The following is a 13,337-nucleotide window of genomic DNA, read 5'->3' as shown; positions in this document are numbered from 1 at the left end:
GTTAAAGTTAATAAACATACGTAAATGACCAAAATATTCCTCTTTCTTATAGTTCAGAGCGTAAAATATATATTGGATAACTTTTGAATCACTTTGAAGAATTGATACAAAGACAAGATGATTTTTCTTTCGAATTTAAGTTTAGTTCTAATTGTGATTAATTAAATTTAACCACTGAATAATATTTTTAATATAGTATAAAGATTTCGGTGGACATTATCATATTTAGAACATATAATGATAATTATGATATTATAAAAGTTTTTAGTGGCAATTAGGTAAAGAAAAGCCTTAGACCCGGCTCCTCAGTAGGAAAAGATCGGATCAAATTGTACAAAATTAACGGATCGTGACCCGGATCCGTAGGATGAATTATCGGGTCGAATCGCGCACGGCGTATCCGGGTGTACGAAATCGTTAGAATTGGACTCCTGCGAAACCGTTAAACTTAGGGCTTCTAGTTTTTGAGCTTCGGTTTGAGATTGGAGGCCCGATCGATCTCGGGAATCGGTATAGGGTTAGATTTCACCTCGAATCTTGAAGAATTGATCCATGGTTTGACCGTTAGTTTTCTATTTAGATCATAGCTCGTATCTTTGTTGAAGGTTTAGATCTCTGGAGCGGGAGGGATTTAGATGTTTCGGTTCTTGATAGAGGCATTTTGGCGAGGTTGACAGCGATCTGGTATTGAGTATTGAACTTTACCCATTTTGATGCAAAATAGGTTAAGTAATTTCATCTTTATTGGTGTACTATTAAGTTTTGCTCAAATTCACCTTTCTTTGATAAAAATTGCTGGTTCCTCTTATATTTGGTAGTGTATCGTTTCAAAATTTACTGGAATTTTTTCATTTGATATGAGATTTTTGATGTGTTTGTAGATTACTCATTGATTTTCTTATGGGGATAACTAAAGTAGTTAATGTTCTTTGCTCCTGATTGCAGTAGATAAGAAATTGGGTGACAAAGTGAGAGATTGGATTGATCACATCCAAGGGTGAGGAATGGATGCAAAAAAAAAGAAAAATAGGAAGAAGAAAGGCAATCAGGGTAAGATTGCCGATGACGCTGCTTCCAATGCTGAAGAGGTGGTTGTGCGGGATCTGAACAATGATTCTGCCTTGCAGCTGAATCATCACGGACAGAATCCTGGCAATGTGGATGTGCAGAGTGTTGGGGGGGTGTCTGAATCAGATATGGAGATGGAAAAGCATAAGATGTACGAAGCAAAATTTGTAAGTATTATGCCATATCTAGTTGTTATACGAAATTTCAACCTTTTGATGGTTAGATCACTAATTTAAGTACTATAAGGAGAACAATTATCATCTTTTGTACACAAGCATTCAACTTTTTTTTCTTGGTCGGATATATATGCCTACTCAAATATTGACATTTAAATAATATAATCTGCGCATGATAACGATTTTAAGCTAACATACCTTAGAGTTGGCCTTACAGGAGTTCCTTTTCTACCTCTCTTGATGATAAAACTGACCGGTCAATAGGAACATACTTAAGCAATAGTTAAAATTTAATTCATCTGATATACCATTTTGGATGCAAAAATGATATAAAAGGGGGTAGGGTTGTTGGAGCTTTCCAAAGATGGAGGTAGGTTTAATTATATTTTTAACCAGTAGATGAAGTGAAGGCATTCTGATGTTTTGGATTGGAGTTTACGTTCAGCATTTTCATTTGAGTGGACAATGTTCAGAAATGGTTAATATTAAGAAAAATCCGAGCTTCCACTTCTATTACAATCTTGGACTTCTCAGGCTTCATTTATATTTGTTACATACCTTGTAATTTTGCTTGAGCTTAATATTTCCCTATATGAATGTACTTGATGAGATCATGAGACTACTATTCAGCTGCCATGGAGCAGTTGAGGAGTTTATCTACCTGGATGGGCAGGACCCTCTTCTAATTCCTTAAGCAATCCTTCTTTGGTTTACTTTATAATGATCTTTTAATATAGGCAGAGAACATTGCTGGGTTGACTCATGAATCTAACTTAAGCAATTTGAGTTTCCTTTATACAAGGACCATAAATAATTTTAGTCTTGTATCATTTCTTCTATAAATAATTTAGGTGTTCTGGATTTGAATTTTTTGAAAGGAAGACAGAAATTTAAACGCACAGCTTATAAGATCCTTTTATGAGCACATCTGCCCTTCTGGAAAGATACTTGAATTTCCTGTTCTGCATGTTGTTATCATAGTAAGAATATTGTGTTCTTCCATCACTCTTATACCAGTTCCATCTTTTATGCTTTTCTTGGTTCGATTAGTATATTGTCAACATAATTCTTTTTTTGTTTTACTAGTTTGATATCAGAAGGATTGTTCTTTATGCACTAACTGAGAGAGATTTTGTTTTCCAACAAATGTTTGCCTTACAGGTGAGGCTGCATGAAGTTATCAAGCAGTTGGAAGATGAGAAAAACTTATGGCTCCAAAAAGAGGTCTGATTGTGCATGCATTTTCCGAGTTAATAATGATATAGCCTTGTGATGCAATGTACAGAAGTCATAAAAGTTTATAAATCCACAATATTCTCTCTCCACATGCGTGAATGTCAAGCTGATCTGGTAGCATACACAATATTTATATCTACTTGCTTGCATCCACGTACCTATGTGTCTGTATAATTATGTGAGGACATATCTGTATCACATTTATTTCCTTGGTTCTAAGTACCTGTACTCTATCTTGAGTCAGAGAGACGGCCAGGGGAGCCAAGGAGGAGAACCATCATGGGTTTTCTAATGTCCACAATACTTTGCTATTGATCTACCAGTCAATGGGCATCCTTTTATTTTATAAAGTTCTAATAGATGTTGCAAAAGTAATGATTTGACACTATTTCTCATCAATCTTGCAGGTCAATTTGGAGGAAAAACTTGAAGGATTGCAAAGTAAAGTAGATTTTTGTCTCCAAAATACAGTAATGCCTATTCCAATTCTCGTCTTAAACTTTCTGGATTTGGTCGAGAATATTAAATGGCTAGCACAATGAAGGAGAAATCATTTAATTTTTATTGTATACTCTGTTCCAGCAACTTATATATCTAATGCTAATTGCTATACTTGATTTTGCAGACCTTTCTAGAAGAAAAACTCAATAAGTTACAGGTTGAAAATGACTCATTGGTGCAGAAGGAGGTACATTTCTCCTCGTCATATTTAATTATTCAAATATTGAATAATTGAGAATCCGCAAAAATCAGAATCTTTATTGAGTTTGACAATACTCTTATATATCTCTTTAAACTAAGCTTATGGTGCCGAACTGCAAAATGGGTTAAACATAATGGGAAGTAAAAGACATCATAATTCATTAGCTAACATTTTTGTAGAGTAATGTATGCATGTATATGTAAGTTTTGGATCTCCTTGTTATTTGGTTTTTTGTTTTCCTTTTTTCCAAGCGACTTGGTCATTCATGCAAAGCCACATGATACATGGTTATATTTAATTATTTACTAACAGAGCACCAAATAAATGTTGCTTGTGAAGCTGGAGTTTGAAATACCGAACTTTCTGTGATCTTGACTAATCCTTTATTGAAAAGGTGGCCAGGAGTGAACACTCTTTTCTTAAGGGTCTAGCTCATGCTATGGTTCTTAGGCTGACGGCAAATGTTTCAGCAATCAGCTGGTGCAAGGAAATTTTTGTGCTGATGCACACAAAAATCAGGATGTTAAATTATGAAGCATTCTGTTCAGCTTTATGTTGCATTAGCGCCTAAAAACATAGTTACAAGTTAGTCTGCTTGGTGGTGTAGGAAATTAAACAGAGCCTTACATTTCTACAGCAGGCCTGTCTATGTTTTTATTAAGATGGAGATTTGAAACTAACAAAAAAAAACAGCATTAAACTTAGGTTGTTTTCATGAATGTCATGTTCCTCTTTATATTTTCATATACAATAGGATCCAGCAGAAGAAATTTTACAGCATAAAGGCTAATACAATTGTTCTAATTTTCTGATGCTATGTATATAGGCCATTTTAGCAGACAAAGTCAAGAGCATAGAAGGCATCAAAGACTCTTGGACTCTAAAGGAGGTAATGTATTTTTTCATTCTGAAAACTTTTCTGTAGAATGAAATTTATTTTAAAGTATTAATATGTTAATTGTCGAATACTTTTGTTTGAAGCCAGAAATAAGAAAAGTCTAGGAGACTTCTTTTGCACTCAATTGGCAAGCATATCTTTTGATGATACAATAAATGATCTGCTCGTAATTCATTTTTCAATGGATCTGCTCGTAATTCACTTTTCAAGCAATTAATGATTCACAAATAAACAAAAGCATATTAGTTTTCTAGATAACGATGTGGATAAAGTTTTCATTTGATACTTCTTATAATTCTGTAAATTGACTTGCATTATTTTGTGACGGAAAGTTGAGCCTTCTTAAAAGTTATTTTTCAGATATATTATTTTCGGTTGATACTTACAACTCTATAATTTATCTTTCCTGTTATAGACTTCAATCAGGGAAACTATTTCTGAATTGGAGGAAGTTAACAGAACACTGAAAATGCAGGTACATGGTCCTAGGTCCATTTCTATTTGCTTAACATTGGTTTATAAATTATAACAAGATATATAAATGCCAAATGTTCTAAACTTTGATTGTCTTTGATTTTGACTCAGTTACATGAATTTATCTTATAATTTGATATCTTCTCTTTTTGATTTCACATGGCAATATGTAGGAAACAATGCTGTATTTTTGCACAAATAATGCAGACAACTCCATCTGCTATTGATGGCAGATAAGCATATTATGTGAGGATGAACATTTTCTTATGTATGTATGTATTTTTTTTTTTCCTCTTATGAAGATAATTATTAGACAAAAGAGAAGGCCCAGGGTTTAGCAGCTTGCACCACTATCATCACTAAGTTATTCGTTAAGCATATAGTATGTATCGTCCCTATAAAAACTTTGTATATGAACAAGGTTAGTGCTTTATACTCTGATACTGATGAACTAAACACACCTATATTAGCATCAAGGCTACTCGTCCGTGTCGTTATATATTACTTATCTGCTTTTATGAATTACTGCATTATATGCGCTCGCCACGTGCATCCTTGATCACTAGTTGGATTTGATTCATTCTCAATTACATTTTCCTGAAGCTTTTCTTTGCTCATCCTTTTCTATTAAATGTCAATATAAAGTAATAGTTTCTGACAGAATTTCTAGGCTAAGAGCTGCTTTTCATACAATATTTCATCAGCTAAATTTGTCAATGTTAAACTGGCCTTATGCTTCAACCTTTTGACCTATAATCAATCACTCTGGTCTAGATTTGTGATGGTCGGTAGAGCAAATAACTTATACCTCATGCAACCTGAGCAACTCATTCACCAAATTGTGTGCCAATTATTTCAGTTACGAGAAATCCATTGATTTACATATTGCCTAGCATCTTAAATTACACTTACATCGTGTCTATGACTAAGGTACTTGTAATTTGTACGTCTTGGTGGTTAGCTTACTGTTTATTTGTTTACTACAGTAGTTTGCCTTTTCCAATTATTCGTGTCTTTCTAGAATAAGCTGTAAGACTACTTTACTGTCTATGAAGCTGATATGAATATTTAACTTAACATGGCAGGTGAAGGAGTTGGAGGAATCTAGAAGCACTGTTGTCCAAGAAAATCAGAGCTTGTGTGAAAGACTATCCACAGTAGAGTCAAGGATAGAGAACCTTGAGACAAGAACTGTTTCTGAAGAAACCATAGAAGCTGATGGGCCAAAGGTTTGGAAACTTATGTTTTATAGTCTTTTCAACTATTTAATGTTAACAGCATTAATCATAGTCTTTTAGCTATGCAGCACCTGTCAGTCAGTGTTCTGTTTTATCCTGAATAGGATATTATCAGCATCTATTCAGAGTACTTGCTTGGGTTGCTTTAACTGGTAACTTGGGACTAGACAACGAAGGCTTGTAAGGAACACAGACTTTCTAATAGTTCCACCAGTAACTGCTAATGCGTGTGTGCATAGTTAATTTTACTTGAAGGTCATTAGCTTAGTTGGTTTGAGCGGTTTGTTGCTTTGAGAGGTTTTTTACTTCTGTGGAGTTAGTGCTATACTATCATGCTAATCCCACATTGGAAATGAATTACATTTTCGTGGTCAGAAGTGAGCAAGGTGGGTGTTGGCTAAGGTGGAGTGGGCCGGTGAGCATGTAGGGCTGAAGTTGTTGGAAGGTGGGGACTGGTGTGAGGGTGAAGCTTTTGGTGTGATGGGTTTGGAGTGGAATGGAAGGGAAGGTGGAGTGTGGTAATGATTTTGGCTGAGATGAGCTTGGTGAGTTTTTGAAGGTAGGGAAGAGCTTGAGGGAGCTGAGGGAGATGGGCTCGGGTGAGTTGAGGGAGGTGGAGTGTCGAGGGGGCTGAGGTGAGGCAGTAGGAGAGGACAGCTAGAGGGAAGGAATCACTGTAGCCAGTGGCTTCGGTAAGAACACCGCCAGCAGATGAGAGCTTAGGGGGAGAGAGAGAGAGAGAGAGAGAGAGAGAGAGAGAGAGAGGAAAATTAGGGTAACTTTTCTTGATGCCTTGAGGTGCTTAACACACCTCATTTATAGTGGCTATCAATTTTAGGTGACTTGCCCTCCAAGCAAATCTAGACTAAATTCAACCCACTAGATTAACCCACCAAGTGAGTTCATGATTCGACTAGACTAACTCAGCTCTGAGCTGATTCACAACATACATTGAAAAGACTTATTAATTTCTTTAGTGTCGAGGAAGTTTCCTTGTTGCAGTTCCCTAAAAGTTGAATCATATAGTAATATTTTCGAACTGAGCTGGATTGCCAACCAGAGGTGGCTTATTTATAGGACGAGCCGAGCTCAAGCCTTCCCTATAACCAGTTCACCTCGAGCTTGAGCTGAGCCCTAGTCTGGCTTTTAGTGATATTGAGTCCAATCAAGCTTTCCTCAGCTTGCTCGAACTCATCTTGTTTACACATCTATAATTCTATTTTCATCCTGACAAGCTAGATTTCTACAATCGCCTGATTAGACCTGAAGACCTGGACTTACCCGGTTTTATATAGAAAACCTGGTTCCTTATAAAATATTATGAGGTCATGCATTGAAACCAGTGATAAGTCTAATAAAATGTACAGGTTTGTGATGCTGTTTAGTACTAATTACATATTCTTTTCCTTCCTTTCTGATATATGATCCTAGTTTCACATCATTGTCTTGGTTTAACTAACATTTTAAATATGCCTTTATTTGTCTTGCAGCTGAATGGACTGGACTCCAAACAAGATCAAAGTGCTCTTGCTTCTGAACATTTGTCTAGGAATGAGCATGGTCATTATCAAAGTGCTCTTGTTGCTGAACCTTTTTCTAGGTATGAGCTTGATGAAGTAATGACTGTTGCTAGAGCTTCCACTCCAACTGATCATGGACAAGAATATGGTGCAAATATGCCTGAAATGAGTGAAAGAATTCAATCGTCTATTCAAGTTCAGCAAATGCTCAGCAATGATCAAGTTGGAGGTTCCAATGATGGTTCTATGCAAACAGCAAAGAAACAGAGATCAGATGAGCCAATGATAAGTGAAGAAATTGTAACTGTTCTAGATGAGATTCAGATTCACGAGGAAGAGTCTCAAGGAGCTGCTGTTGATATGAAACCAGAGGAGGTCCCTCTATCTGATGCTCCACTCATTGGGGCTCCATTCCGATTAATCTCTTTTGTAGCGAAGTTTGTTAGTGGTGCTGATTTGGTGAACCAGGCCCATCCACAATATTCTTGATGAGCGTCTTGAGATTTAGACAGTACAAGAAAATTTACAAGATCACAGGATAATTATTTAAATTCTTTTGATAATTACACACGCCCTTTTTTAAGGTTGAAATAGTTTCAAATCGTCAAGATGCCTTCCATATATTTGTAAAGTACTTGTATCGTTTGGAGGAACTAACCATTGGAGCTCCCACTGCTTGAGAAATCTTTTATTTATCTTGCGCAAGGAGCCTGTCATATGGTGTTTTTTTTATTGTGAAGGTGGTATCAGTATAGAAGTTAAATGTGATGGCAGCTGGACAAAATGCTGAAACTGAATTGTATGAAAGGAATCCAGAAAATGTTTAATTTTTTTGTTGTTGTATCACATCACAATATAACAATGGAGTTTCGTCACATTGTCAAAATAGGTGGATGATTTTGGCAATGTAAAGTGGTGTATGATTTCGGCGAAGTGAAGTGCCACTGATATGATTGTATTTCTTGGCTTGCAGTCTCCTGCCATTTACCCTTTCTGATTTGAGCTATATAATTCAGTATGTCAGCTTAGTAAAACTTGCATTGCTTCAGCATTTGATTCTCCTATAGGTAAGTATCTTTGTTTTAATTTAAAGGGAATATATTATATTAACTTAAATAGCGGCTATTTAGTGGGGTGGGAGCATAAAGTTTAAAGATGTTAGATGATTTTTATGTTAATTGAGTTCATTCCGTTTATTGTATTTTTCTCTGAGAGAAGACAATTGAACCAGATAAACTTCTTGCAGTGTTTCTTCTCAGAGATTCTTTCGTTGTATAATTTCATTCTTCAATAAAATATAACTGAGCACTGCCCACTTTTCTCAACCAAAGATAAACTTCCTGCAGGTAGAATAATTTCTGTGTTAGGACTTACTGCAAACATCTGAGATGCAACTCATGCCCTAGAGAAAATTTTCGAAGAGTATCAAACAAGGTTGAAGCTCTTTCTCGTGCATTAATAAACGAACAGCAATAGTAATAGTAATAGTGGGTTATATTAGATCACTAAGATAATTAGTACCCACCAATCAAATTATCTAGTAGCAAGAAATGCCAAAGTTGTTAAGCATCACACCTAGCACCAAGCAAAACAGTGGTAAAGGCTGTCCACAGTTTTCTTGAGCCAACTTTACTATGCATGAACACTCATTCTAGTATGGAGAACTCATGTCGATGTTTTCACATCTGAATCCAACTTGTCTTGCGAGGATGTACGACTTTCTGATCCAGACTGCTGGATCTCCTCGATCATCCTAATCACGTCTGCCATTGTTGGTCGTTGCTCGGCGGACTTGGTAGTGCAAGCCATTCCTATTTGAAGCATCTGAACCATCTCTTCCTCAGCATTCCCACCTCTCATCAATTCAGCATCAAATACTTCAGCAGTCCACTCCTCTCGGACAACGGACTGCACCCATCTCGGTAGATCAGCAATATCATCATGCCCTTGCGACAGCAGTGGAGATTTCCCAGTCAGGATCTCAAGGAGGAGGACCCCGAAGCTGTAAATATCTGATTTCTGAGTAATCTTTCGAGTTTCAATGGTTTCAGGTGCACGGTAACCAACCACGACCCGGGAGGTACTGGAAGGAGGATTTATCAGAGGGCTGAGGCCATAATCTGAGATATACGGAATAAGGTCTTGATTGAGGAGGACGTTGGTTGATTTGATGTTGCCATGGACAAACTTAGGACCTCCTTCTGAGTGAATGTGTGCAATGCCATATGCTGTTCCAAGTATAATCTTCACCCTGCTGTTCCAATCTAATGGTGTTTTTTCAGCACCTTTGTTCCCTGCACATTCAGTTTCAGATTGGAGAAATCAGCGAATATTTCATAAATATTCTGGTCAAGCATTTGCACAATTCCAGGAAAAGCATTTCATTGTAATACTGTAGTAACTGAAATCAATCACACAATTAGAAATTTAGATAAGCATACCATGCAACAAGGATGATAAGCTGCCAGTGGCAACATAATCACAAACCAGAAGCCTCTCGTCCTTGGAGTAGTAGTAAGCACGAAGAGCTACAAGATATGGGTGTTGCCCGACCTTCTCTATGGTCTCCATCTGCTGTTCAAATTCTTTCTTCCCCACGACAACTTCCTTTAACCTCTTCACGACCACTGCCGTCCCATCCTCAAGTATAGCTTTATAAGCTGTCCCATAACTCCCTTTTCCTAATACCTCTGCAGAAGCCCTCAACAGATCTTCCAAATCAAATGTGTAAGTGCATCCCTCAAAGAAAACCAACTTGTTCCTCTCAGCCACTTGAACCCCACTACTGAATTCCACTTTAGGCTTTTCATTATTTCCATTATTGGAATCCTTCTTCAAATCTCCACCACCTTCAGTATCTTTGCTTGTAAAACAGCATACAATGAAAATGACAGCAAGTAGAAGCAGCAAGGCAAATCCCCCAACAACAATTGCAATGATGAACCCTGCACTTATTCTTTTCTTGGTGCTCTTCTTGATCGTCACTGAGGATGCCGGTGAAGGTGCTAAAGGTGGAAGGAATGACGAGGGAGAAGGAAGTACTGCAGAACATTGAGGTAAAGGGGGACCACAGAGCTGAGGGTTCCCAGAGAATGAATTATCTGGGAACTTCTGGAGAGAAAAAGGAATAGAACCATTCAGGTTGTTGTTGCTCAGATTCAAAAGCTTTAGAGTAGGGATTTTAAGGTCAGGGATTGATCCAGAGAGAGAATTGTCCTGTAACTTCAGGATGGAAAGTTGTGAAAGATTTCGAAACCCTACTGGAATTTCTCCTGTGAAAGAGTTATAGGAAAGGTCAATAGTGATAAGTCTAGATGAGAGTGAAGCTGGTATATCTCCTGATAGATTATTGTGTTGAAGGTAAAGATATTGCAGGGAAGGAAGCAAAAAGAGATCAGGTGGAAGATTTCCACTAAGACGGTTAGATCGGAGGCTTAAGACTTGGAGAGCATCAAGCTTGCCAAGTGTATTTGCAGGGATTGGGCCAACAAGCCCAGTGCCAGGTAGCCTGAGGGCAAAAACACGAGATTTGTCTGGTGTGCACCGTACCCCATGCCAAGAAGAACAGACTGAGCTATTGGAATTCCAGTTGAGCTTGCGCCCATGGGGAACTTCATTAGAGAAGGCAAGGAGGACTTGCTTATCAGAACTTAAGTCAGCAGTGGCTGAAGAGAGAAAGCATGTTAGGAAATAAAAGAAGGGGAACAACAAAAAGGAAAAGAATCTGATCTTGAGGTGATCCATGGCTAATTTTCAGCTACAGAAGAAGAATTTGAACAATGAGTTCCATCATTGAGACCAGCACTTCCTATTCCTGTTGCAACAATAAAAGAGCAAAATTTGGTCTAACTTTAAAATTCTTAAAATGACATATAATGAAATCATACAGCAATTATCTGACAGTTAACTATAAAAATATACAAGAGTAGCCTTCTTTATATAAAACACACAGGCAGACATAAACATGGATTGGACATAATTTACCTATATAAATAGAGCCAAGGGAAGAGAGATGGTAAAAGATATAAGAAAAATAGCAAAAAGCAAGTTGCATATGTGGTGCATACATCGTATGTACACAACATATACAGCCACACACAGATGAACAGAGAGAGGGAGAAAGTGAGATGGTTTTGGAAAGAAAAAAAAACAGCATTAGAACTATCTATTCTAACTTGATTTGTTAGTTTTATCTTACCACAATTAAACAAGTTGATCAGCAGGAAAACTAAGTTAACCATAGCCTTTTACAACAGTAGAAAGCAAGTATTTTTAAAGCTATTGTTCCAGAAGGTAGATCTTCAAGCTAGGCTAACGCAAACTGTTGTACAGATTGGTTGGTAGTAAACAGTGTTTCTTGGGTGAAAGCAAGTTATGGCCGCTAGTTTTAAATGTGTGAAAAGGTGCAATTCCTTATTATGGAGACATTACAGAATATGAAATGCCTCTGCAGTACTTTCTTAAGGCTAGTTGTTAAAAGAAGCCATGATTCTCCTTGTCCCTACATATTTATATCCTAAACAAGTTGAGTTATCAGCCTTATCTGGTTCTAACTAACTGTATGCAACAACCGGTCCCATATTAATTTCTAAGCTGCATAAGTGCCGAACAGATCACTTTCAAAGAATGGTGGCCATTTAAAGAGGAAAAAGCAACAGATTCTAAGGTAAGATATAGTCGACAAAAGCAAAAGTCGACCTAATTCTCGCTTACAAACAAATTATGGGTTTCTTAAGATATCAATTAATGAAAGAAATGAAAAGAATAGGATCAATGCACAAAAGCCGAAAGGCCTCAAGAAAGGAAGAAAGCAAATGCGCACCATTAAACTTTATGCAAAAGAAGAACATCTCGAACGTCAGAATTTGGTCCAACACCTCACATGATCCACTTTTTTTTGTGCTAAAATTGAGTAGCAATAGGCACTGTTCACAGCAAATTAGTTGATCCTGAGAAAAGCACTGGAAGGCAAAGCAAAAGCAGAGCACCAATCGAGGAGGAATTCAAAAGGGTGGAGGTGACATCACCAAACAAAGCCTAATGCTGAACTGGGCGTAATGATTCACTAATTATTTACTACTTACAAGATATAAATAAGTGTGGGATAACATTGAAGGGATAATTTAAAGGAAAAAATAAACATAAATTATAAAATAATAGAAAAGGCTCAGGTCTAAATCGATATCTCATCACCTGTGGAAGAAGACATATTCGTTCTGCCAAACTACTCTTGGATGGATTCGTCATTGCAACACTCAAAGCTCATTGAGAGCAGAAAATTTTGGAATTTTCTAATAATTAATGAGAAAAGAAGAGACTGCAGACTTTAGGCTCAAATGAATCAATGACCAACTTGAGAAGGCCACACTTGGAGCTCCAAGCAACAACCCACATTTAAAATGCGAGCAAAAACTACTAGGATTAATAACCAAAAATAAAAAATATTGAGAAGCCTCGCAAAACCCAATAATCTTTTTTGTCCAGTTAGTGAGTTAATAGTAAGCTAGAAATAGAGCTCAAGATTCCACTCCTTAACTATGTCCACCTAGAAAAAAAAAGCATTTCTAACTTGAGCACCATAACTTTCGCCAAATCATAGAAAGAAAATCGCTCCACGACCAGAAAATTGTAGAAAAATTAGCACAGGTAAAAAGGAGTCTTTTCTTCTCAAATTCCACAATTAGAGGTGAACCCAAAAGGCAAAACCCAGAAAATCATAGCAAAAACCGATTAAATCCCTCAAAAATTGAAACTTTCGAAGCCCAAAGCCCCATTCCGATAGCTGAATTCAAGGAATTAGTAGGAACCCGAAAGCACCTCTAGATTTCTCTCCGGAACCCAGCAACTTGGGCTCCAGAGCTCAATCGGCACGTATCACGAAGCTCCCACAGCAATGTAGCCGCCATTAATGGTGAAACCGAGCTTCATTAGACCAAACCGAACTGGTTCCCGGCTTTGCTAGAGAAATCGAAGCCTATATTTTCTGGAGTTACGCTCAGAGAAGTGGAGTCAGGGAACTTTGCA

At 37.2% G+C, this 13,337-nt stretch overlaps 2 protein-coding genes across 16 annotated transcripts; one reads left to right on the top strand and one right to left on the bottom strand.

Moving 5' to 3' along the window:
• The first annotated feature begins 453 nt into the window (after positions 1 to 453).
• LOC140776151 (uncharacterized) lies at positions 454 to 8,321 on the top strand. 13 transcript variants are annotated; one of them, XM_073119753.1, is made up of 10 exons: positions 454 to 517; positions 612 to 684; positions 946 to 1,235; positions 2,406 to 2,468; positions 2,888 to 2,950; positions 3,106 to 3,168; positions 4,010 to 4,072; positions 4,497 to 4,556; positions 5,641 to 5,784; positions 7,284 to 8,319. In XM_073119753.1, the coding sequence occupies exons 3-10, from the start codon at positions 1,005 to 1,007 to the stop codon at positions 7,800 to 7,802; spliced, it is 1,206 nt and encodes a 401-aa protein (XP_072975854.1). In that variant the 5' UTR covers positions 454 to 517; positions 612 to 684; positions 946 to 1,004; the 3' UTR covers positions 7,803 to 8,319. The 13 variants fall into 13 exon arrangements, with proteins under 13 accessions (XP_072975854.1, XP_072975853.1, XP_072975862.1 ...); XM_073119752.1 differs by having other exon boundaries at positions 606 to 684; XM_073119761.1 differs by having other exon boundaries at positions 477 to 517; positions 606 to 724; positions 949 to 1,235; positions 7,284 to 8,320.
• Positions 8,322 to 8,734: 413 nt separating this feature from the next.
• On the bottom strand, positions 8,735 to 13,337 carry LOC140776261 (probable inactive receptor kinase At5g58300). Of its 3 annotated transcripts, XM_073119906.1 has the most exons (4): positions 13,131 to 13,337; positions 12,136 to 12,238; positions 9,755 to 11,127; positions 8,735 to 9,607 (listed from the first exon to the last, which is right to left on the bottom strand). In XM_073119906.1, exons 3-4 carry the CDS (start codon positions 11,055 to 11,057, stop codon positions 8,979 to 8,981), a joined length of 1,932 nt encoding a protein of 643 aa, XP_072976007.1. In that variant the 5' UTR covers positions 11,058 to 11,127; positions 12,136 to 12,238; positions 13,131 to 13,337; the 3' UTR covers positions 8,735 to 8,978. The 3 variants fall into 3 exon arrangements, with proteins under 3 accessions (XP_072976007.1, XP_072976006.1, XP_072976008.1); XM_073119905.1 differs by lacking the exon at positions 12,136 to 12,238; XM_073119907.1 differs by lacking the exons at positions 12,136 to 12,238; positions 13,131 to 13,337 and adding an exon at positions 11,512 to 12,046.

Source organism: Typha angustifolia, chromosome 14, assembly GCF_048772165.1.
Source record: "Typha angustifolia cultivar Huaian chromosome 14, ASM4877216v1, whole genome shotgun sequence".
Lineage (NCBI taxonomy): Eukaryota > Viridiplantae > Streptophyta > Magnoliopsida > Poales > Typhaceae > Typha > Typha angustifolia.
The sequence above is the reverse complement of the archived record's forward strand: the minus strand, read 5'-3'. Positions and strand labels throughout refer to the sequence as shown.

Bases quoted from the DNA above. Each gene is read 5' to 3' on its own strand.
- LOC140776151 (XM_073119761.1), top strand. From the start codon at position 1,005: ATGGATGCAAAAAAAAAGAAAAATAGGAAGAAGAAAGGCAATCAGGGT. The intron at 2,469-2,887 runs GTCTGATTGTGC...TCAATCTTGCAG, and splicing joins ACTTATGGCTCCAAAAAGAG to GTCAATTTGGAGGAAAAACT. The intron at 2,951-3,105 runs GTAATGCCTATT...TTGATTTTGCAG, and splicing joins ATTTTTGTCTCCAAAATACA to ACCTTTCTAGAAGAAAAACT.
- LOC140776261 (XM_073119906.1), bottom strand. From the start codon at position 11,057: ATGGATCACCTCAAGATCAGATTCTTTTCCTTTTTGTTGTTCCCCTTC. The intron at 9,608-9,754 runs GTATGCTTATCT...CTGAATGTGCAG, and splicing joins CTTATCATCCTTGTTGCATG to GGAACAAAGGTGCTGAAAAA.